Source organism: Astatotilapia calliptera, chromosome 4 (genome assembly GCF_900246225.1).
Source record: "Astatotilapia calliptera chromosome 4, fAstCal1.2, whole genome shotgun sequence".
NCBI classification, from domain to species: Eukaryota; Metazoa; Chordata; class Actinopteri; order Cichliformes; family Cichlidae; genus Astatotilapia; species Astatotilapia calliptera.
In genome coordinates this window covers 33,340,458-33,365,597 of record NC_039305.1, presented here as the reverse complement: position 1 = coordinate 33,365,597, position 25,140 = coordinate 33,340,458, and the positions used below count along the sequence as shown (strand labels likewise).

The following is a 25,140-nucleotide window of genomic DNA, read 5'->3' as shown; positions in this document are numbered from 1 at the left end:
TCTCCACTGCATATGAATTTTTGACCAACACTTCATCTGTGATATGATTTTAATTTGGATGTCCGAAATAAGTGCATAGTCACTATACAAGCATAGAACCTAACCCTTACCCTAGCAGCATGTTGTTTTGTTATTTTGAAGAGGCGAATGGAACATATATTTTTCTTATGCAATACACATGGGGAGAGAAATCTAAAGCAATGAGCTGTCAGACATTGCATCACATTTTAGCACTCATGTGATAAAGTTCAACCGATTAAAGTTTTCTGTTTCTTGTTTCTAGATCTTTGCAGATGAAACCATTTGGTAAGGATTCTCAGCTGAGGTTGTCTCACATGTCTCAACTGTCATTGTAAAGCACTTTGACCTATCTAAGAGCTTCAAAAAGTTACCCAAGTAACAATGCCTGAAAACATTAGATATCCTCCATGTTGCCCCAACAGTAAAACATTATAATAAAGTTAGATTTATTTCATTTACAACAACAATAAACATTGTTTAGATAACCAACCAATTTCAATAGTTCTTGATTTCCAAATGGGATTTTTTCCCGTGCTGGAAAAGGTTGATTCCTTTTGTGATGAAAACCTCCAATCTTCCATCCAACGCTCAGGCTTTCTTCCTGTGATTTATTAGTGCTCTCTTTTTCTGTCAGCGTGTTTTTTTCTGCAACACAAAAGAGCAAATGTTCAAGAATGATAAACTGAGTGTTATTATTACAAAAAATATATTATCTGTATTATCATAATACAGTAAAAGGTACAGTAATGAGAAGTACTAGGAGTGCAAATCTCCAGCAGTGCAGCTCACTTTATGGGCAGTATGTAATTTTAAGGTGATACTATTGTATTTTGTATATATTCATTTAGTTACCGTGTGCCAATTTGAAAAATGGCACATGTGAAATGTAAAAGTGAGATCAGAGGTTAAATGTGACACGATATATTGGATATATTGATGCAAACTATAATGTGATATTTAGATTGTCCATATATGATATCCTAACGTATATACACTACCTCACATTTCTGTAAATATTTTATTATATCTTTTTATGGGACAACACTGAAGATATGACACTTTAATACAATGCAAAGTAGTCAGTGTACAGCTTGTATAACAGTGTAAATTTGCTGTGACCTCAAAATAACTCAGCATACAGTCATTAATGTCTAAACTGCTGGCAACAAAAGTGAGTCCACGCCTAACTTGTGCCCAGAGTGTCAATTTTGTGTGTCAGCCATTATTTTCCAACTCTGCCTCTGTTGGCCATGGAGTTCACTAGAGCGTCACAGGCTGCCACTGGAGTCCTCTTCCACTCCTCCTTGATGACGTCATGGAGCTGGTGGATGTTAGAGACCTTGTGCTCCTGCACCTTCCATTTGAGGATGCCCCACAGCTGCTCAATAGGGTTTAAGTCTGTAGACATGCTTGGCCACTCAAGTTACTTTATTTAGCAAGGCACTGGTCTTTTTGGAGGTGTGTTTGGGGTTGTTGAAACACACTGATGAGAAGTGGGCTACTGGAACAAGAAGGCACAGGTGGGCAAGAGATTAAAATAGGGCGCTTTTGGAATTGTTGGAATGCTACTATGCAAGTAACCCCAGCGGAAGGGGTTACATAAATAGGATGAGGGACCTATGGATTCTTCGCTACCCAGCATCCAGATTGATTGCAAAACAACCGGTAGCTCAGTGTTCCAACATTCAGAAGAAAAAACTGCTCTCACTGAGAAGAACTAAGGGCTCAGAGAAGTACTCAAGAAGATGTGGAGGTGAGTGGCTCCGGCAGAACCCAGGAGCAACATCTGAGATCTCTGTCCAGAAGAGCGCAGTCCTGGCACAGCAAAGATACTGCACAGGACCTTCAAGCTCCAAGGCCTCTGGCAGACAATGCAAGCTTGAAGGATAAAGGGTACCCTGCAGGGGTGAGAGGGGATTTTCTAAATACTGCAATATATCTTTGTCTCCCCTTGGTCAGTGCATACTGTTCAGTTCCCTGGTCTTAGTTTCCGTGTGGTTCCTTGCCAAGAGTTAGTTGAGTTAGTTTTGTCCTTATAATCCTGTTGGCCTATGGCTTTTTGCATCGGCTGAATAAAGGGCTAGCCTTTTGTTAACTTCCACCTGCCTTCCTGTGTCTGCATTTGGGTTCATTTGGGTTGTACAATTTATGGATGTTAGTTATGGAAGTTATCCGCTAATTTCTGGTTAAAAAGACAACAACATGGCAGTCTAACATGATAAAATGCAAAATCCAGAAACCAGTGGGTGAACACATACTGGGCATAACCTTCTTCTCATTTACAGTGAGCTTCTTATATGGCTATATATTTGGTCTGACCACTAGCAACTGTGTGTGCATTCACAATAACACTTTAACCTGGACAGAAAGTAAACATCATCGGTATGATTACCTGTTAGAGTGGCTCAGGGTAGGTCTGTCTTGGATCATAAGTCATGTCAGGAATGTAGGGCTCATGGAGGTCGGGGTCTAGCGGCAGGGTGTCCAGTGGCAGATCAGCATAGCCATATGGGGGGTAAGAGCCATCTAACTCTGAGATGCAGACAGACATAACCTGAGTGACTGGTGGTTTGTATTTTTCAAACTATTCAAAATTAAAAACACTGCTCCTAGAGTTACAATGAGGATTTTCTGTCAGCACTATCAAATTAAAACCTTCAGTTCACCTCCATTATGGCTCTTAATTTTAAATTTGTTTTGGAAATTTTAAATGCCATCCCCACACAAACATGGATACATACTGTTACAGTTTCATTGTATCAGATTGTATGATGGAGGGAAGTATATAGACCAGGGGTAGGCAACCTTTCTGATGATGAGTGTGTTGGAATTTAAATATATATACTTAGTGCTTATTTGATTATATTGTTTTATGTATTTTAATAGGAGAGGGCCAACTTTGAGTGTAAACCAGGTCGCAGGCTGACAGGAAACTGCATGCTTTTGCAGAGCTTATGAGGTGAAGACAGAAAGTGAAAGTAAGCAGTGTTTTGATCAAAACTTAAAATGTGTGTGACGTGCAGCGGACATATATATATAACCAGGCTGGCACTGCTGCTTTCAGACCTGAGCTTGTGTGTTCGTGTGTTCAGGTCTCCGTTCCCGGGAATGTAAAATAAAGATCATTTGTTTGAGCTTTGACCACTTTGAGCCGTGTCTTTCTTTGCCGTGAAGAATACAAAGAACTGGATTTAATAAGTGCCATCTAAAATTTCCTCAGAAGTCAATGTGCCATATGATTGCATTAGCAATAAATTTAATAACGCTCTGTATTAACAGTTACACACTAGATAGAACCACTTTACAGAATTATATTTGTTCACAGATTTTGGCAGCTATCAGCTATTATGAAAGAAAAAAAGACTTTTTATCCATAACAACAAATGAACTGAACAACAGAAAATACAAATGCTATTTATGGTCTCCTCACAACAATGATAAGAAAAATAAACTGGGCCAATATGGCATGTTTGTTAATACAGAGACACACATGTTAATGTGATCTCTGGTCTCCCACTCAGAGACACGGGTCTCCCAGTGTCCAGCATTCAGAGGCTGCCTGAGGACTCGTGAGAGAAAACCTGCTCACACAGACATGTAGAGCCAAATACTGTCAGTAAGGCCTCTGCAATGTTCTGAAGACAGTTAAACTTGTCAGGTAGTGATGTCCAGCAGGTGAACATGCAGCTCCATGAACACACACAGGTAGTGACAGCTCCTGAAGCATTTGAAGTGTCCGAATGTGTAAATTACAACATCGCTTGAAAAAACTGCCAGCTGGCAACGTCCCTTTCACCGGTAGGCTGGGTTATTTTTAGCCAATTACAAGTTGAGTCTGGTAATTGGAGCTGTTAGCTAAGATACTGTCATTAAGAAGCGGCACAACTAATGTTTCTATGCGCGATAATTTGCGATGTGCACCGCTGGCCCGGCCATTTATTTTTTAAAGCACCTCTCAGATTAATTCACTGCGTGTCGTGCCCAGGGCTGGACTGGGACAAAAAATCATCCCGGGCATTTTGACTAGAGACCGGCCCCCCAGGTATTAAAGCCATAAAGCCTTTGAATGAAAACAGACGCTGTTGTGACAGTGATGTACAGTCTTGTTGGTATATGTGTGATTTCTATACATTTTACATCAGATAAAAACTTTGGTTGTAAGATTCAGATAATTATTTATTAAAAGCGAAACATTTTAAATGAGAATAAGAAAGAAAAGTATTTCTTTGTGCCCCCCTCTCCCTGTTAATGCTCTACCTGGGCCCCTGGCAACACTTTGCTAGACCCGCCCCTGCACAGTTACCAGCTGTCAGCTACACAGAAAAGGATCCTGGTGTTATTTGTCTCTCAGAAACAGTTCATAACTTCAACTCATCCATGTCACCTAAAAGGTAAACCTGTTTCTCCATCACAGCTCTGATGATTCAGTAAGGACGTCTCCTGGTTTCATCTTCATGTTTCCCTCTCACCACATATCCAAACCGACATCATGACCAGCAGCTTTACAGCTGTGGCTCCAGCAAACATCAGCTGATACTAGAAATTAATATTAAATAAATTCTAACAACAGCTGATCAAGCTTAAACGTGCTGCTGTTGTTTAGCGCGACATCCGCTGGTTTCCTTTTTCTGGTGCAAAGTGATAAACAAACAAGAGAGACGATCAGCTGATCATTGATCAGTTTCATGATTGAAGTAGAAACAGGAGAGGGAGGGGAGAGAATGAGAGAAGAAGAGGCAGCTGTGCAGCGTAAAGACAGAATAACTTTTTCCATTGTAGCTGAAGTCCGGGACAAACTGTTCCTTTTCAGCTCAATACGAAACGCGTAATATTTTCTCTCAATACGGAACGATTCCATTTTTTACGGGACAGTTGGAAACTCTACTAACTAACCTTATGAATAAAACAAAGTTCACTATCAGTAACATCACAGCACCCACCCAGATGTATAGAAACTCCGTCATGCTAGCTAGCACAACGAAAATAAACTGCACCTAAACTTGGTTTATATCTGACCCAGATAGACTGCAGCTCATAACTTCTTACCTGTAGCTCAGTTCACCTGACACTCGGACCGGCGGCCGCCTCGGGTCTCTCCTCCTCCTGCCTCCCCTTCCCTCATCCACCCTCTGGCCTCTGTGGAAGCTCCGCCAGAGCCACCACCAAACAACTGAGTTATTTTTACACGTCAGCCAGCACCTGGCCAATCCACCACCTCTCATTGTTCATGCCGTTACAAGAAAAAAAGTCATCGGCCCATAAAAATCACCATCGACCCACCGGTATGCCTGATGGCCAGTCCAGCTATGGTCGTGTCATCAGTTAACCCTTCGCGTGCCAGCTGTGGCACGTGTGCTCAGGGTTGCCGACCCCTGATATAGACAGAGGAAACTTTTTTAGCTTCCATTTCCCCCCTGCTTTTCTTAGCAATCATATTTTTTCAACCATCCCCTCTTCATCATCCCCTGAAGACGGCCGTAGTGACAGAGAGCACAGAAACAGCTCTCACTAAAGTCATCAGTGACTCACAGAGACTTTCAGTTTTAGTTCTACTATTTCACTGCTGCCTTCAACACTGTTGATCATGACAATTTCATTCAAAGACTTCGTGACTCAGTTGGTTTAACAGGTCCAGTTCTCAGTTGTTTTTCATCATATCACATCGAATCATATCATATCAAAATCTCTGTTTTAATTAGCAGTTTTAGACCTATATATAAATATTTTCTCAGTGGTTCCTCAAGGGTCTATTTTTTGTTTATTATTCTTTAACCTTTACATGCTTCTTCTTACTACTCTCACAAACAATCATCTAGCCAATCTTATGTTGATGATATACAATTGTGCTAATATTTTTTTTCTTCTGATGATTGAACCTCTGTTCACAAACTAATGAGGTGCGCCGATGACATTAATTTGTTGGATGCCTCAAAACTTTTGGGAATTAAACAGAGACAGAAATATTTGCTGTTGGTCCAAAATGTTAGTGACTGACAAACTGCTCATATATACTACCCCTGTCTCTGAAACAAGTCAACAACCTTGGCATCATTTTGGAGAGTTTTAATAGTTACATCAAAAAAGGTCACCACAATTACTCTCCTTCACTTACAAATATATGGTTAGGTTAGAAAGGTTAGAAAATTCTAGTCTCAAACTGACTATAAGATATTGGTCCATGTATTCATATCAAGCAGGTCTGTTTGCAGGATTATCCAAATCCTGATGTTCATTCAATACGTAGCAGTCAGAGTTCTTGTATGCAAAAATCTGACCATATTCCTCCAGTATTGAAGTCACATTGTTGGCTCCTGTGATCTATGTCCTTTCTTTTGAGTGGTGGTGTGACTACAGCACATTTGAGAGAAACAGAGGTGAATGTTGGATCTACGGACAGGTCGGCCACTGAAGGTATTTATTAGTGGAAAGTGTTATAGCGCTAAGAAAAATAAAGAAAATAAGCAAAAGATGCACATTTTGGAGGAAAAGATAGGTAAATGGAAAGACAATTAGCAGGGAAATTTGATGATAATACATTTAAAGAGATTTGTTGGCTTAAGGGTAACCTTCATGAAATTTATAACAGAAATGCGGAGCATGCAATCTTTCATCTTAAAACAAATTTGTATGCAAATGGTGAGAAGACAGGCAGACTATTAGCCAGACAACTTAAGCAAATAGACAACCAGAATGTTATCACGGCAATTAAAAAGGATGATAAATTAGTTATATCCTCTTTGGAGATCAGCATGATTTTTTAAAATATTTTATCAAGACTTATACACGTCTGATAACAAAGTAAGTATGGACCTGCTGAACACGTTCTTTGATAAAATGACAATACCACAAATTTCACAGGGGGTAGGGACACATGGGAAATTCCCCTAACAGAGACAGATGTAAAGGAAGCTATCCATGCAATGAAAACCAGAAGGACACCGGGAATCTCAGCTCAGCTTCTCAGCAGTTTTATCACAAATTTATAGCTTTGCTATGTTAATTTTTAACTTAAGTATAACATGAAGCTTTTGGATATGGACTGCTTCCTGTAAGTTGTATTTAGGCAGTAATATCACTAACTCCAAAAGGCGATTTAACTGATCCAGGTATTTACAGAGTGATAGGTTTAACCAATGTGGATTGCACAATTCTATCCAAAGTATTAGCAGCAAGGCTGGAGGTTGTACTACCAAAAAATATTCATAAAGATCAAGTAGGGTTTGTCAAGAATATAATATAAGGATAATATGAGGAGATTACTACTCCTGCTGTGGCTAAACAGAAATAACACAAATCCTGTGTTGGATATATCTTTAGATGCACAGAAGGCTTTTGATAGGGGCCAGCTTCCCCGCTGACCCCAGCAGGCCTGGGCCCCATCAAGGCTATGGGGCCCAGGCTCATCTGGACCGGGGCCCACAGCAGCCTGGGGCAGCCGGCAGTTGTGATTTGGCGCTATATAAATAAAATTGAATTGAGTTGAAATGGCTTGATTAGGCAAACATTGGGCAGGGAAGACTGATATAGATTGGATTTTAATAGAACAAGAGCTTGCATCTCAGTTCACACCAATCGATATTTTATCACCAAAAGTAAACAAACAGTGTAAGATACAAAATCCTACTTTGAAGTTTTGGAAAACACAATGTGCTCTGAAACACAATTTTCTTGTGCATCAATGTACTTACCATCTGGAAGATACGTAGGCTCCAAAGGAACTGCAGTATGGGCCTGTGAAGACATTGTTAGACATAAATACAATAATACATTTTACTCGAAAAAAGTAAAACATTACCTATTATTTAAATGTAATACATTACATCACTTAGTTATTCCCCAGAGGAATCACTGCATAATATGGCCTGAGATGTATTATCACATAATTAGCCTTTAACAGTATACACCTTAGGCCACAGTCAAATAATAAAATTAATTAATAATAGAATCTGATGACTTCCAGTTATACCACAGCAAGTAAATAATATTAGTAGATCTAAAAGGAGACAGGCATGCTAAGTTTCTGAATCTGTCAAGTCAACTAGTAATTATCTGCCTTTGCCAAATTTTAAGAAAGAGCAGGTTGGAAGTTAGTCCGCAGATGATTAAGACAAACCGAAATGAGGTTAACACTCTTTAAGAGTGGGTGTGGCTTTTGTGCCAACACCTCTGCACACAAAAGCACACAGACATCCACAAACATAGGTATTTTACCATTTCCCAGGCAGCAGGGTCATGCTTGAACAGCGAATGTGTAAGCTCCACTGACACTCTCTTCCTGTAGTCGGAACTCTTGTCTTCTGAAATGCGGAACAACACTGCTGCGGCATAGGTAGCTGCAGGGAGATGGCAGCATCAGTTATTTACAAACAGAATTAATTATCAAGTCCTTTCACGAATGAACATATTTTGAGTGTAAGGAAGCTTCTGTGTTACAGAAGTGTATATGCATATAGATCCATGATGGACTGTGTTCCTAAACCTCTGGATGGGGCCTGGGATGTTGAGAGCTCTGCACAATATCTTGACTGCACTCTTTTGGATACAGACCTCCAATCTTGTTCCTTAAATCTGCCGGAGCCACTCTTCAAGTCTACCACTGGGACCACTTTGGACTTTACCTTCCACATCTGCTCCAGATATTCCTTCAGCAGAGGGCACTTTTGGATTTCGTGGTAGTTGGTGTAATGTTTAGTGGAAGTTTAGTGTTTAAATCGATGACTGTTCCAGTCTGCACGCCAGATATCCTTGGGCAAGATGCTAACCCCAGGTTGCTCTCCGATCCATCTATTGGAGCTTTAATGTGTGTGAATGTTAGATAGAAAGCACTTAGGAATGTATAAAAGTTCTGTATGAATAAAGTGCTTTGAGTGCTCAGGTAGAGTAGAACAGCACTACACAAGAACCAGTCCATTTACCAGAACTAGTCCAGCTGTTGTTGGATAGGATTGCCACATCTATCACAACTGTGGTTTTCTGCTCCTTGTCTAGTTCATTGGCCTACAGCTGCTTTTTTGTCTGGAACTTGTAATCCCACAGGACCTTAATCCTGTTCATCTCAGCAACCATTGGTAGTATCTTGGTGTGTTCTTGTCCATATGCTGCACAAGTGTTCCTATATACTACCCCAGACATTTGGTTGTGCTTCTCAGTGTATAAGGTCCCAGCTTGAGTGTTACATCATGCTACCATTAGTTGGATAGCCTCCAGGGCACCTATGCACAGCCTGGGTCCTAACAGGTGTGTTAGACTCCAACTCTGTGCATCTGGTGCTTATGACCTGTTCTTGTGCTGCCATGATCGGAACCTTTTTGCTTTTAGTTCAGGCTTTAATAACCGCTGGTAGGATTTCTTGATGTCTGCTACTTACTCTGTCAATGACCCATAGCATGTAGGTGCTTGGCCGTCCATAACTGCTGCTCTTCCTCACCTTCTGTTTTCAGCTGCCTGAGGCATTTTTGGAGCAGATTGGTGGATTCTAAATGTTTCATCCTGGACTCATCCTGGCTCTGACGTTCACTAATCCTCATGGCTCAAGGTGCTGGACTTTGGGTGGAGACCTCAATGCACCTCCTATGGTCATCTAATTATTCCTGCTGAGTATGTGATGACTAGTAGGGTCTATGTATTCATGGCTTGGATTTTCTTCATAGCATTTATCTGGGTTCTCAAAACCTGTCTCATCTTCTGGAGCCATTTGGCTGTTACTGAGATTTGCACATTGTCATCATAGTTCATATTGGCATGTGGGAGACCCAGGTATTTGTAGTTATCCTGTATGTCTGCTGTTCTTTCCCTTTACAAATCCACCCATTTAGTCTGCATCAACGTTCCTGTCTTTGCATCCATTCAGCAGAACATTCTTGATGTGAGGCAACAGTGCTAACCAGCACCACCATGCTGCCTCATTTACAATTCCACTTTACCTTTTCTTTTCTTTCTTTTCCTTTTTTATTATTATTTTAAGGAGCATAAAATAATCCAGAAGAACAAGGGGCTGAAGGAATATCTGTAGCAGATGTGGAAGGTAAGTCCAAAATAGTCAAAGTGGTGGGAGGGAGCTATAGATATATCTGAGGTATTTTAACGGGCACAATTGGCATGGCCTACTAAATGACTCATAAGCTACATTTCCAGTTTCACCCATTATTAAATGCAGCAAATAGCACTCATGATACACTGACAGGTTTTTCCCACATTCATTGTTTTACTATCAAAAAGCCTTGAGCTTCTTTTTTCTTAACTTACAAAAGAATAAAAAGCCATAGTGGAAATAAAAATTGAACATAACGTCTTTGGTGTCGGATGAATTTTGTTGTTTCAAGCAACAAGTTTTTCTCCTGCTAAATTTTCAGAACCTACCAATTCCCTCGTTGTTTGAGTGCAGCAGCTCCATGAGTGGTGCTGATGCTCCTTCTGCATCTATGAGCTCTGCAGAGTGTTTGTCCAGGGCTAGCTCACACAGTACTCCTGCAGACACTCTTTTCACATTCTCCACATACGAATACAGCAGCTGGACAGACACACACAGACACATAGATACATAAATCCTGACATTTCCCAACACACATTACTTTTTTGGCTATCCTTATTACCAAAAACATTAGTACCTAAATCAGTGCAGATGCTTTGTATAGGTGATTGAGGCTTGTAGTAAAAATCATTTTAGTGCTAAGTTACATTAGAAAAGCTCTATATAAGTAAGAGTCCACTTACACACTGATGCCAGTGTCGTGAGAATCCGAATCAGAATTGTCAGAATTTTTAAAGTTGGCTTTTTTGTGTGACGCACACAGCAGGAAACGTTCGCCGTCAGAGGTGTTTTCTTTACTGAGTATACTTTGTGTGTTTTTGCAAGTCTTACTAAATCACAAAGAAGGCAAGATGCACTTAATTCATGTTTGCCATGCCAGCAAGTTCTGTTTGCCCGACTAGAGTGTTTTTTGACACAAGACAGTGATGTTGTGGTTACTGTTGGATCACAAAACGAAGGTTCTGAGTTTGAATCTACTGGCTAGCTAGTAGCATTCTTTTTTGGGTTGCATGTTTTCCCTGTGTGAGTTTCAGAGGTGAGAAGCAACTAAGTACAAATATTTTGTCACTGTAATGAAGTATAATTTTTAAGTATCTGTACTGTACTTGAGTATTATTTTTTCTGACACATTTGAATGTTTTAAAGGAACAGTCAGTCATTTTTTAGGTTATTTAACAGGAAAATATCCCTTAAATGTGTGCCCTTCAAGGATATCTGTCATGTGGACTGGAGCAGCCATTCCAATTACCAGCCTTCTAATTAAATTGGCCTCTTGGGTGCATGTGTTGGTGTATGTGAGTATATGAGCTGTAAATAGTGAGTATGACTTATAGTATAACTCGAGTGCTATTAAAACTGAGGGGACACAAGCATGAGACCCTGGTCAAGAGTGCTCATCTACACGTCTCCCCCCAAACCCTCCATGTCTAAGGTGCATGTAAAATTGAGAGGCAGATACCAGTGAAGACGTGATTAGGACTGCCTTGGCAGCTCTGCCCATTAACCACTGGGTAACAAACCTGCCCCCAAAGGTCCTTTGTGTATGGTTATGTGCCATGAAATGTAATGACTGTAGTGTAATAAAAAGGAGGGACAGATGGCTGCACATCACAGCCAGCAAGGCCATGTGGATGGCCCTACCAACTGTGGTCTATGCTCCACAGTTACACATGTACACTTTAATTTTTGGAATGACACTATCATCCTAGAGGTATTCATTGAATGAAAGACGAAGAACTCAGCTATGAGGGCTCTGAGCAGGACTCACATTATCTCTGTTTTATCTAGTAGTTTTAGGTACTTGTATAATCTTTTGCATTTAGTCATTTAATATTCATGAAAGATGAAGTTGAAATACTTTGTCTAGAAACATCAGTCTGTCACAGAAAAACTGATGTTCAAATCTACTAGAACAACTTTAGCTGGACATTTATATTTAGGATGGAAATATATGAAATCCTACTGGCTTTAAACTCCACAGTGTGTATTTAGTGGTATGGGAACCAAATGTTTTTAGCAAGAAAGTCAGCAGTTTCTGTAGGAGCCTGTAATCTTAATGACATGTCTGCCTTGATGTGACTATTGTTGTGATTTGGTAAATGGAGTGGTTCTTATATAGCGCTTTTCTACTCTACTTGAGCACTCAAAGTGCTTTATACAACGAACTCATTCACCCAATCACATCCATTCACACAAGCACCTTTTTAAAACTGTTTAGTGCTTACTGTCTGACATTCACACACATTCACACTCCGATGGATGCATCGGAGAGCAACATGGGGTTAGTGTCTTGCCCAAGGATATTTGGCATGCATGGATCGAACCATCGGACCTGCTCTACCACCTGAGCTACAGCCACCACCATTTGGCAGTTTATAAATAAAATTGAATTGAATATGCATGCATGTGAATGTACCTGTACAAACAGTGGTATGGTCTGCATGCTGGCAATCTCTCCTCTGTTTATAGGGTCTCTGGCCAAAATATGAAGCGCTCCTGTGCAGCCCTCTACTATTTCCTCCATGCGAACGCCATCCTGAAACCAGGAAAAGTGAAGAAAGTCATGCATACAACCATCAAGCAAAGAAACAAAGCAGAGGACCTCTAAATACAGTAGAAGAATTATTATTAGACCTTTTGTTTTATTTTATTTTTTGACACATCATTGTTAGTAGGTGCTTGGAGAAAAGCAACATAAATACTGTGATGCCAAGGATTCCCAGCCAAGTGTCAGAGGGTTCCAACAATGTCACTGCTCATGATCAAATAGTTGATCTCAAACATCAACATGCTGTTGTAGTTTTATTCAGCGTTAGTCTCCCACTGTACAAAAATAAGCAAAACTGCACAATTACTTTTAGAACTCGAACCGTTTGCTTCTCTCTCTGCCCCGTAGTTTTCATCTGAACTTCAGCAACTTAAAGCTGCCCTCGTGCACTCCGCTCTTCTTCAGCTTCCCTTCTGTCTCTTCCACCTGCTCACCTGACTTCCATGGGACTCAGAACCTTTAGCTGTTCTCCCCCAAGATTTTGGATGCACTTCCTCCAGATCCCCGGACTGCAAACTCTCTCTCTACTTTTAAATCACATCTCAAAACCCATCTATTCAAAATTGCATACCCTTCATCATGATTCCGTTTTAGTCAATTTTTTATTACCTTTTTTAGCTTTTATACTTTCGTACTTGTTTTTTATTTTTCATATACCTTATTTTTTTTTATTTTTTCGTACTAATGCGAGGTGACCTTGAGGGTCTTTAAAGGCACCTATAAATAAAATGTATTATTATTATTGTTAATATTATTATAATAAAACAGCTTTTATAACTTTCACTGACAAAAAAGTCACAAATTATAAACCTAATGGAATAAAACAAAGATTAATATGAAAAACAGAAGATGAACCATCTAGTCCTCATATATGCTTAGAATAGCTCTGAACTGGCCTTGCCTTAAACCGTCACCATCAACTGCAGAAGTCTAGGCTCAAAAAAACTGAAATCTAAACTTAGATTATTAAATCAATGTCACAGCTCACCTGTGAGCAATAAACATTAAATAACTTGTTGAGATTCAATGTTTGTGCATCAGTAGTGGGTCCTGCAGTACTAAATGATACCAAAGAGAGCAGCTCACTCCAGGTTCAACATTTCTGCTTTATTTCACATTTTATACTCTGCTCTGTTTGTGCGCACACAGCGAATGTGTCTTTGTACTTGTACTACTCATGCATGTCTAAATTCCAACCCCGCATCACAGATGAAACCTGTCAATGCATTCCTGTTATCTTCTTTCTACCTACCCTCATTTCCTTACTTATGTGAAGATTGGTGGCTGAATTTCCATGTGTGTGTGTGTGTGTGTGTGTGCGCTCTCCATACCTGGTATGTGTGCTGTGTAGAGGAGGCATGTCTTTGTGTATCCTGGTGAGCTTTGAGCAGCAGGTTCACCAGTCGTGGAATTGCACCTGCCTCTCTCAGTGATGCCTGATTAGCTGGGCACAGTGCGAGATTCCGGATGAGTCCAACTGTGGCCTGGACACAGAAGAGAGATCAAGACTTGTTTCTGAAGGTTATACATGTAGTAAATCCAAATGGTACATCCTGTTACTGTTTGAGCATTCACTCATCTGCACTAAAGTTTGCTGACCAGAGTGTGGTGCTACATATCTAAGGAAACCACAAGGATGAGAGAAAAAGTTTTCTGCTGCTGCTCATTGATAAAGTTGGGCTGAGGTTAAGCATCCTGACATCAGTGACAGCTCAGTTCTGTTTTGCTACCACTATTAACGCTCTGTAGTTTTCAAGCACTACATGCAGGCTTGCTGATATTTCAGAGGGAGTATTTCCTCCTTCAAAAGTAGATACATGTTATATTTATATGAACGTTCAAAGTTCCCAGTCCACCACACTACTATTAGGTCCAATCATCCCCAGGACCATAGCAATCTTTGCAAACCATATATATATATATATATATATATATATATATATATATATATATATATATGTGTGTGTGTGTGTGTGTGTGTGTGTGTGTGTGTGTGTGTGTGTGTCAATTTTTGTGTGGTGGAACTTCAGGTTCAGCCAATATGATGCCAAAAAGTGCACTGCTGGAGTTGTCACTTGAGGGTCATCCCAAAATCTAGTCAATTTTCACAGACACCCATTGTTAGCTATTGTAAAACTGCGGTCAACAATGTAGCAGCAGTTAGATTAAGGCAGATATGTGGACATCCGTTAACAGTGATGTCTACCTGTTACCTGCCCATTTATACTTGCCTGTCTCTAGTCCATTCTCTCACCCTTTAATGAAGCCACTGTGGAGTTGTCAGAGGAAAAAAGCATATCAGGTATCAAGTATTATGACAAATGGTAGAGCAGATGCTGGAGTAGGCAAAGCAGTCAACAGTCCTACTGACACAGGAACTGGGTGAGCACTTCATCAGGCTCCTAAGAGAAAAGTTTCAAAACCTGCAAAGCACGATCATCATGCTGCTGGCCACCTCGCTGGATCCTCGCTTTAAACAAATTGGTTTCTTTAGCCCCAGAATGGCCAGTGAGGCTGTCAAAGGACTAACATCTGAATGTACTACTGTTTTGATGTCCCGGTCAACTCCAGCAGCAGCGTCAGCATCAACACTATTACAGGATGCCGTAGCTGACAGACCTGGTAATTATTTTTACTTTGTTTTGCAGCCAGTCTAGATTACTTATGTGCCTTACACAATCTGTTTATGCTTCTCAGGAAACAAACTTTGGTTATTTAGATGCCACAGTAAAGGAGACCCAGAGAAACCACATCATTGCTGATACCACAGTGGAAGTCCAAAGATAGTTGGCAGAAGCAAACATTCCCAGAATGGAGGACCCACTTCAGTTTGGAAGGGGCAACATAAGATTTATGCCAACTTGTACAAACTTGCTGTGGAGTTCTTATGCCTCATCTGTACTCCTCTGAAAGAAACCCCAGGACAGTTGAACACATTTTGTTCCTGAATAAAAACCGTTTAAAAACAGTTGTTCCCCTGTCATTATTAATTATTTAAATGTTGACAAAATTATTTATTGATAAACATTTGACAGTTAATATTAGGTTCAATTGTATTGTCATGGTATATAGCCTTATTACACCAAACAAAAATAGAAATTTTGTTTATATGAATGAATACATGCATTTAAGATAAGTTGATTTCTTTTACTTGGCAGTCTAAAATTTTGCAACATATTTACCTTCATATTTTATCATAGTAGGCAGTAGCTGAAATTTGGAGAATCACAGCATTTTGAATTCGGTCAGTTAGAGCTCTCCACTGCTTATTGGGCAGTACTCAGGATCAGAGAATGCACTTTTTACACAGGGAGCCGATCTAGACTTCCAGTATCCAGACACAGATCACATACCTCACTTCCTAAAAATAAGCCTGAATTGAGTTGGCAATGCTGTCTGACTGAGCATCAGAAGTGCAACCAGCACTTCTTTGCTTGTGTGTATGTGTGTGTTTCTCTGTGTACCGAATAATGTGTGTACCACTATTATTTGGGTATTAAAGCTGTGACATCCAAAAGCCCCACTGCTGCACTGTGAGTGTGCTTGCTACCAGAAATACTCACTATCACGTGAAATGTGGATTGATTGTAGAAAACAGTCCAAATAGTGCCGTGAACAGTTATGCAATATATTACCTTGTTTATTTATTTGTATTCTTATATCCGACTGTTTTATGGAGTTCCTGAAAATATTGATCTTTGAGTGTGTGTTCAGGTGCAGTGGTGATTTGAGATCAATTCTAATATCAGCATTCCCACTGGTGGCATAGATGAAAATCTAATAGTAAAATATACTTCACTGTTACTGTTCACTGTTACAACTTACTGTTTTTATCACGTATTAGGACTCCACACTGATTTTCAATTGGTTACAATTTTTTTTTGTTTTCACTTTTTGACTGGCACCTTCTTTAGATACACCTAAAAATGCTCAGTCTGCTGTTGCAGCATTTATAATCAGTGGGCATTTGTGTTGTGTTGCAGTAGAAAGCAATTTTGCAATCCAGTGTGACCTCTTACCAGTGATGGGAATAACGGCGTTAATAACGGCGTTACTTTCTTCAATAACGAGTAATCGAACTAATTACTATTTCTATTGTTACAACGCCGTTACCATTACCAAGAAGAAAATGTGGTGCGGTCGCATTACTATTTTTCAACAAACAGAAGCCGTCTTCCGCTTACCGCATCTTATATCAGTTGTATGGAAGTAGCTGTTTATGTAAGTAATCTGGACACTACAGCTTTAAGCAGCTGCGCGCGCTCGCGTGGACGGCAATCACAGACGATCACTTTCTGGCACAACACCTGGAGCTAAGGGGGCAAAACGATCGCACGAGTGCTGCTGTTTAACTGAGGAAGAATAAAGTAGTTGTGGTAAGCCAATCACACGACCACTTTAAGATGACAAAGCAACAAGGTGCCAGTTTTTAAATTGTGTTGATAGGCCACGTAAAACCAGAGTCATGATAAACAATATATACGCGACATTTTTTCAGCGAGACCTCTCTGCTTATGAGCAAAACAAAACAAAAACAAAACAAAAACCAGCCCGTTTGTGTTGGTGGAAAAATTCAACATGCCGACCAATCAAAAAATGATACGGCAACATGACATTTGGTTGTTTAAGAAGAGGGGGAACTTTTTGGAGTGTGTTGTCTTGTGTAGTTAGTGTGTGTTGTGTGTCAGAACAATGAGGCGACTGCTGAATGAAAACAGGAGTGATGCTGTCAGGCCCGCAGGTATCAGGCTGTGATGTTCTCGTTTATAGTAGACAGAAATAATTTTTTTGGAGAGGAACAAATAATTTGTGTGGCATCTTATTGAATGCAGAACAGCTGATTGTTATCTAAATAGTTTGAAATGGTTATTTAAAAAATCAAGGTAAAAGGTAAATGGCTGCAAATAACTTTGTTGTTTGCAAAACTTGTGCATATGATATTAAAATCAACAATTTATATTTGCATTTAAAGTTATAAATATGATTCAATAAACATGTTTGTGGCTGTTACAGTAAAAAAAATATTTTTTTGTACTCGGATTTTATGTTTTTTTGTCTGATTTTAGATCAATTGTGTTAATACAGTCTGTCAAAATGAAAACATAACTGTAAATTCAGACACGTGAGGTTGTGCTGAAAAGGATGATGCCAAACAAGGCAAAGTAAATAGTTTTTAAAGGTGAAATGCAGAGGGAAAATCAAAAGTAGTTAAAAATGGCCAATTATACCCTGGACCCCATGGTTAAACTTTTTTTTTAAAGTAACACAATAGTTACTTTTCAAGTAATTAATTACTTTTAGAATCTTGTAACTCAGTTACTTTTGTGAAGAAGTAACTAGTAACTATAATTAATTACTTTTTCAAAGTAACTTGCGCAGCACTGCCTCTTACATACAAGTGGAACTCAATGTCAGATTGAGAAAGGTAAAGGGATCATATAAAACATGAGAAAATCTGGAATGGTATGAAAAACTATCAGAGGATGCAGGAATGGTGCTCTAGATGGGGACACGGTGTGAGCAAATCTGTTGATGTTTTTGTTTTTTTAACAGATTTGATAACATTGTCACTGCCAGTAATGCCTGGCCTAGTGGCACTTCCCCCAACTATCTGAGATACACAAACCGTCCTCATTTCCCCCACGATGCACAGAAGCATCCTCACTCCCTGACAGTTTCCAGGACCTCGAGACTCCTCCAATATGTTATGTTATGGTGGACCATAACATCTTATTATTAAGACTTAAGCACACTGTGGGTATGAGAGGCACTGCCCTTGACTTGTTTAAATCATACCTCTCTGACAGGTCCTTTTCGGTTAACTTGGGCACCTTCTTCTCTTCCTCTGTTGCGGTGTACCTCAAGGATCAGTTTTAGGCCCTATTCTTTTCTCATTGTATTTGCTCCCTCTAGGCGCAATCTTTGAAAAATACAATATTGCCTTTCACTGTTACGCAGATGACATACAGATCTATTTTGAACTTACTAATGAGCTTGCTGTGTCTCTGCATTACTTTCGAGAATGCATGCGTGAGGTCAAAGAATGGTTCCTGAGTAATTCCCTTGTCTTAAACGATAAGAAGACTGAGATTGTGGTGTTCGACAGTAAAATCCCTCGTGTCCAACTTCGTGCTGCTTTGGGTCCCTTTGCTAGCTCTTCCTGTGACTATGTCAGTAACTTAGGTGTATTGCTGGATAGCTTGCTCAAACTCGATAAGCAAGTCAGAGAAATGACAAGGCATGCAAGGGTTGCCACCCTTGGCTAAAAAAAACAAAACTATCAGACAATCAGAGACGACTTATGGACCTCAGGTTCAATCCAAAGGCATACAGTAAAAGAAGATCTACACTTGTAAGATTTGTATTTTTGACTTTTAATCAACTTTAAAGTTAACAACCATTAAAGGAAGCTCAAACAGGACTCCTGTTTGAATGGAAGTCATTGGCGAAGGCTGGGGAGCTTATCCAGGAGATGGCCCCTGACGCCTGAGAAACAGCATATGACTGCATTTAAGAAAGGGAGTGTTTCTAAAAATAGAATCTCCTGGTATAAAATTGTTTGGGGAAAAAGACAGGAAGAAGATGATGAAGGTTTTGTGAGAAGAACATGATTATGTGCCTACAGAGACACATGCAGGTAGCAACATCAGACTTGTGGAGAGGATTCCCTGCCAGAGGAAGTTGTGGAATGTAAGGACTATAGTCAGGGGTGCACATAAGTGGTCTGCAGGTGCTTCACATGTCTTAAAACATAATTGCCAATAATCATAGTTTGTTCCTCAGTAGGTATGGAAAAATAATTACAGATGTCAATTGGATGGTAGTTTGCTGGGGGCTTTCTCTGCACCCTTACTCAACCATCCTGTTTTCCTAGCTGCTCAGGAATCCTGGGATAACTGTACAGGATCAACAGGACCCCAAGACCATACATCAGGAATTCAATGGGGATGTGGCAAACAACATTAGAGACTAACTGAAGGCCAACAGCACAAATTACTATCAAATGCGGGATTTACCAAGAAGATGCTCTGTCCCCGCTGCTGTTATAGGTCTGAACCCCCACAGCCAAATTAACAACTTGGCTACTGGAGCAATTGTCAGCCACCTCCTCTACATCAAGCTGTATGCCATGAGTGAATCACATCGATTCACTGGTCCATACCACTGGGATCTACAGCAACGACATCAGAATGTCCTTCGGACTGCAGAAGTACAGTTGCATGGTAACTAGGAGAGGGAAAATAGTGGCATCAGTTTAGCTCACTGCATTGACCACATTCCATATGGCTGAGAACCATATAATTATGATATAATTATTAATTAATAAATTCATTTTCTTTTGGATGTGATATTTAAACAACTATTTTTATTGTTCCAGAATTTTCTTATTGGTATCTGCTTCAACAGTAACTTACATTTATTTTTATATCAAGAAAAGTACTTAGCTTAGAAATGGGCTTAGAAATGTCAGTGTGTTTAGCCTGTCAAGGGGATTAATAAAACTAAGAAATAAAGAAACAAAACAAAAAACAAAAAAAATAGATGGCCAAATTTAATGTAATTTGGTAGAGAAGTGGGGCATGGATCAACAAAGCAGTGTAGTTTGGTGTAGGTCTGGTCTTTGTACCAAGAAAAAAACAACTGACATAGGACACGGGTCTTTAAACTCTATGGGTGTTTGAAATGATTTATTTATATATAGAACAAAAAACCTTAAAGATTCTGCAATGAGAATATAAACAGAGTCACAATAGAGCTTTTTTAAACACAAATAGTCACCTTGTGATGAAATGTGTGTGTTTCAGTTTAATGGTAAATGGACTGATTCTTATATAAAGCGCTTTTCTACTCTCCTGGAGTACTCTATACAACATGCCACATTCACATTCACACAAGCACTGTCTTCTATGCTTTTAAGTGCTTTCTAACTACCATTCATACACATTCATATTCAAATGGATGCATCAGAGAGCAACTGGGGGTTAGTATCTTGCCCAAAGATTCATTTATTTATTTATTTAGGACAGTGCATGTTAATGAACATAAATGTAAAAAAAAAAAAATTACATGAATGTAAACATACCAGATTATAGCCAAGGGCTAATTTCCATCTGTTGTCCTTAAGCATAAAAATAGACATAATAATTCATAAAAATTCATCATTCATTCATAATAAAAACTCCATCACCAAACTTACACATACACACCATTCTGTTCCCGAATAAAACATTAAAACTATACAACTTATACAAGATATTTGGCAGGATATCCTTGGGGATATCTAGGGGTAGCCGGGGATCGAACTACCAACCTTCCAATCAGTAGATGACCTGCTCTACCTGTGGAGTGAAACAATTATGTGAAAAACAATAAGTACAATGTAAGCTCAAAACAGCAGGGAAGTCTAGATTGGAATAATAGTAGTCTTACATAGTACAACACAGCAATGTCTAATGCATGTTGCTATGCTGTGTATACTATTGCTGTTCAGACAAAAAGAAGCAACATGAAGAGGTTGCATTACTGAACTGTGTTATATTCAGGATTCTAAAACAAGGTGAAGATCTTCCTGCTAAATACAGTGCATGTATATACTTATAATAACTAAACTGAACTGAACAGGTAGTTTTACCAATGTTACCAGTTTACTGAATGATTACTGCAATTATTATGCAGGCAAAAGGCCTCTGCAAATACCAAGTGGATACCAAGTCAAGAACACATATCAATATGTTGTTCTTGTGCACCTCTGTTCACTGATGAATCACCTTGCAGGCTTTTAAATTGTCTTTCTTTTCAATTTTTACTTCAGTAAATAGGACCCTGGTACAATGAGTGCTCTCTCTCCCACTTTTTAAGAATCAATCCTTCCCTTTGTCTTTTCCTCACTAAGAAACAAAGCAAACAGCCTTCTTGCTCGAGCTTTTAGTGTCTCTCTTTCTCTTATCCATCTGTCTGTCTTCCCAGGGACATTATGCACCACTAGGAGTTGTCACAGATTAACTATTTTAGGGAAGTGGGTAATGGGAGGTGTATGTCATGATGTGTGTGTTTGCTTGTGGTGTAGCTACAAAGGTGGTGGTAGAACTATTACCTTATGTCTATCAAAAACTCAACCTGACACTATGTAAAGAGGGGTGTCATTTACATCCTTAACCTTTTTTCTTACCACTCCTGTGCTCCTTCTCTGTTCTTTACCTCTCGCATCTTTTCTTTGCTTTAATCTCTCCCATCATCTCTCTTTTCTTCTCTTTTATTTTGGCTTAAAATATCTATCTATAGCTATATAAAGTGTACACTTACAAACCTGTCAAACCTGCATTTGGTAAATGGCCTGCATTTGTATAGCGCTTTACTCAGTCCCTAAGGACCCCAAAGCACTTTACACTACATTCAGTCATCCACCCATTCACACACACATTCACACACTGGTGATGGCAAGCTACGTTGTAGCCACAGCTGCCCTGGGGCGCACTGACAGAGGCGAGGCTGCCGGACACTGGCGCCACCGGGCCCTCTGACCATTTGAAACGTTGGCTACCATAGCAGTACAGTATTACAGTCCATTTTTATGGACTACTACTATTTTCATTCCTATTTCTTATCTAAAGATTGCTACATGTTTCAAAAATGATCAAACCAAAATTTCTAGACAGTGAAGACAGTGAATCTCAGTGAACTGAACTTTGGAAATACCTACTCGGGTAACAGAGTTTTTAAATTTCAGCACCCCTAAGTTGTTATCAAAATGTAAAAGTTATTATTAAAAATCAATAATTCTCCCTCCAAACCACAAAGTGGGAGTGAAATCTTTCCATCAATCCAGATCAAAACTTCTAGACACAAATGTTTAAGTACTTTCAAAATGACTTAGAACCCCAACTTACAACTCATACAATACAAAAATCTCCACAGAATACACGATACAGGACAAAGGATGCTCCTAATGGGTCTTGCAGACACAAAAATATGCACCCACTGCACGGGCAATTCCATTGAGAACGATATGCATGTTATGTGGTCTTGTATGCCTGTCCATATTACATTCTATGACAAATACTTTCTCTCACACACACACACACACACACACACACACACACACACACACACACACACACACACACACACACACACACCAAAATTGTATATCTGCTTGTGTAGCGCTCTATAATTTGTCTTTCTGGTGCTGTATATCATTTGAGTGCACTTTATTACAAGGCAGCAGATGGAGACCCAGCATGTCTGTTTACTTCACCCTCGACTTTCCCCCCACCTCCATTCTTTTCTCTCTCTTTTTCCTATTTCTCACTTTCTTCTTATTTTTTGCCAATCTGGCCTTTACCCCATCTGCTATCCACTACACAATAATATGAATAATAAAATACAGTAAATAAATAAAAGTGTACACTACAAAGAATTCAGACCATAATTCTGCTTGCTGGACAGGACAGGTTAAAAAATAATAACAAATAAAAACATTTTATTTTTCAACTCACTTTTGTCTTCCTTCTGCTTCTCTCATTCCAGAGTTTGCAGCACCAGTCTACAGGCATCCAGATCTGATCACAAGCTGTTTATAAAGTGGGGTCATGATCAGAGATGGGCAGTAACGCGTTACAGTAACGCGTAATCTGATTACTTTTTTCAAGTAACGAGTAAAGTAAGGGTTTACTATGGCAAAAAAAAATTTGTATGATGGATTATGCAGAAAAAATAGAATTGGTCTGAAAGATCTATCGCTTTATCACCTATTCAGGTTGTAAATCATGTTTTTAAAAAGTAATTAAGTAACTAAGTAATTAATTACTTTTGAAAATAACTAATCAGTAAAGTAACAGGATTACTTTTGGGGGGAAGTAATCAGTAATTAGTTACTGATTACTTTTTTTAAGTAACTTGACCAACACTAGTCATGATAGAAGTCCCACTCTGAGTGACAGTCTCTGATATAGCTGTTTTGTCAGAGTCTCAGTCATTGTATTCTCATCAGTTGCTGCAGGCCTGGAGTATCTGCCCAGGTTGCAGGTGACGACAATTCAGACATAGCAGTGTCCTTTGCTGTGTTGTGATGGACCTTGAAGAGACGCCCTCTTCTGGGACAACTGCTGCCATCAACCATGACCTCCTTTTATATACTTACATATATATTTAATTTCTTTTTTAGATTTTTTACTTTTAGATTTAGATTAATTTATTTATATTGTATTACTCAGATGGCAAATCAATGCACAAAATCACATTCTGATGTGCACTAACTGGTGTGTGTTATAAATGAGAATAAAGTAGCTATTCTATTCGCTTGTGCTGAGCTAACACTTGTGGTTGAGCAGGGAGTAGTCCTATTGCTCAATAAGGCCGTGGATATGTCTCTGCATTTAGTCAGGCCATTGTGTCTCATGAAATGATGAATGATTTCAACTCCTACTGACCTTGGCGCTACTTAGGACATGTCCATCACATTCGGACGGCTCTGATTTCACTTGAACAAAACAAAAGCACTCACTTCCACTGGTACTTGTAGAATGAGCACTCGGTAGCTTTCTTATGATGCTGCTTTGTTGAACGTGTATCCAGCATGGGTTATAACAGCACAACAATGGGTGTGGCAGCTAAGAGAAGAACTGCACATAGACAGCCCTGCCGCAAAGCATGTCATGGTGGCGTAAAGCCGCAACGCCCACCCGCTCGACACAGGCAACCCAGTATATGACATCTCCCCCCCTTTTCATGTTATTTCCAATAACAAACCCCAAATAGAACAGCAACGACACAATGATAACATGTGACACTATAATAGCCTCTGGGCGGTTCTCTTAAGGACCCGAGCACAATTGGCTTACTGTCGGCCTGAAGGGCAGTGTCCACAAAACAGGACTTATTAAACATGGTAAACCTTTAAGGTAATTAACTCAACCAGGTAGCAGCAGTATTGGTTGCAGCTCAAAACACAAGTGCAAAACAGCAACAATACAGCATTCCCACTCCCCGGTCCTTCCTTCTCTCCCATTACCCCAGTGTCTACAGATCCAGCCTCTTGACTGGCTTGCGTACCCGGCCGCACCTCGTGCATAACTGATCCGGTACGTCGGCGTGAGTGGGTGCAAGCGTTGTGGCCAGACTAGGGGCCAAAGGTGGGGTCTCTGGAGTGGACGCACCAGCGCACTGAGAAGGCAGCTCCTCAGTGTCCACAGTGGGTGTTGGAAGGGGCTGTGGCATAGGCCGTGGAGATGGTTCGAGGCGAAGATGGCGGCGGTTCCATCGCAGCACCGCACCTTGGGGTGTGGCAACGAGATAGGATGTCGGAGAGACGCTCTCCTAGGAGATGATGGCCGGCATTGCCCAAGCCTTCTCCTGGTCCAGCTTAGTTAGGACAGCATCCCCTGGATGGAGTGGAGGTAGGGGCTTAGTACCATGGCGGTGGTCGTAGTAGAACGCCTGCTTGGCCTTCTGACCAGCATCCCTTCGTTTAACCTCTCTTTTGTTGGGCCATTTAGGTTGAAGATTCTTCTCCAAGGTAGGCAGGGTTGTCCTGATCTTCCTC

At 39.9% G+C, this 25,140-nt stretch overlaps 1 protein-coding gene across 3 annotated transcripts in view; it reads right to left on the bottom strand.

Moving 5' to 3' along the window:
• Positions 1 to 2,413: 2,413 nt before the first annotated feature.
• LOC113021483 (junction plakoglobin-like) overlaps positions 2,414 to 25,140 on the bottom strand; it is a 115,251-nt gene continuing 92,524 nt past the window's right edge. For 2 of the 3 annotated variants that reach the window (XM_026166225.1, XM_026166224.1), the window contains 6 exons: positions 13,931 to 14,083; positions 12,468 to 12,587; positions 10,381 to 10,531; positions 8,233 to 8,354; positions 7,710 to 7,752; positions 2,414 to 2,553 (listed from right to left, as the gene is read on the bottom strand). In XM_026166225.1, the coding sequence (XP_026022010.1) occupies positions 2,417 to 2,553; positions 7,710 to 7,752; positions 8,233 to 8,354; positions 10,381 to 10,531; positions 12,468 to 12,587; positions 13,931 to 14,083 (726 nt within the window). In that variant the 3' untranslated portion in view covers positions 2,414 to 2,416. The remainder of the gene's footprint in view (positions 2,554 to 7,709; positions 7,753 to 8,232; positions 8,355 to 10,380; positions 10,532 to 12,467; positions 12,588 to 13,930; positions 14,084 to 25,140) is intronic. The other variant, XM_026166226.1, reaches the window with a different exon arrangement.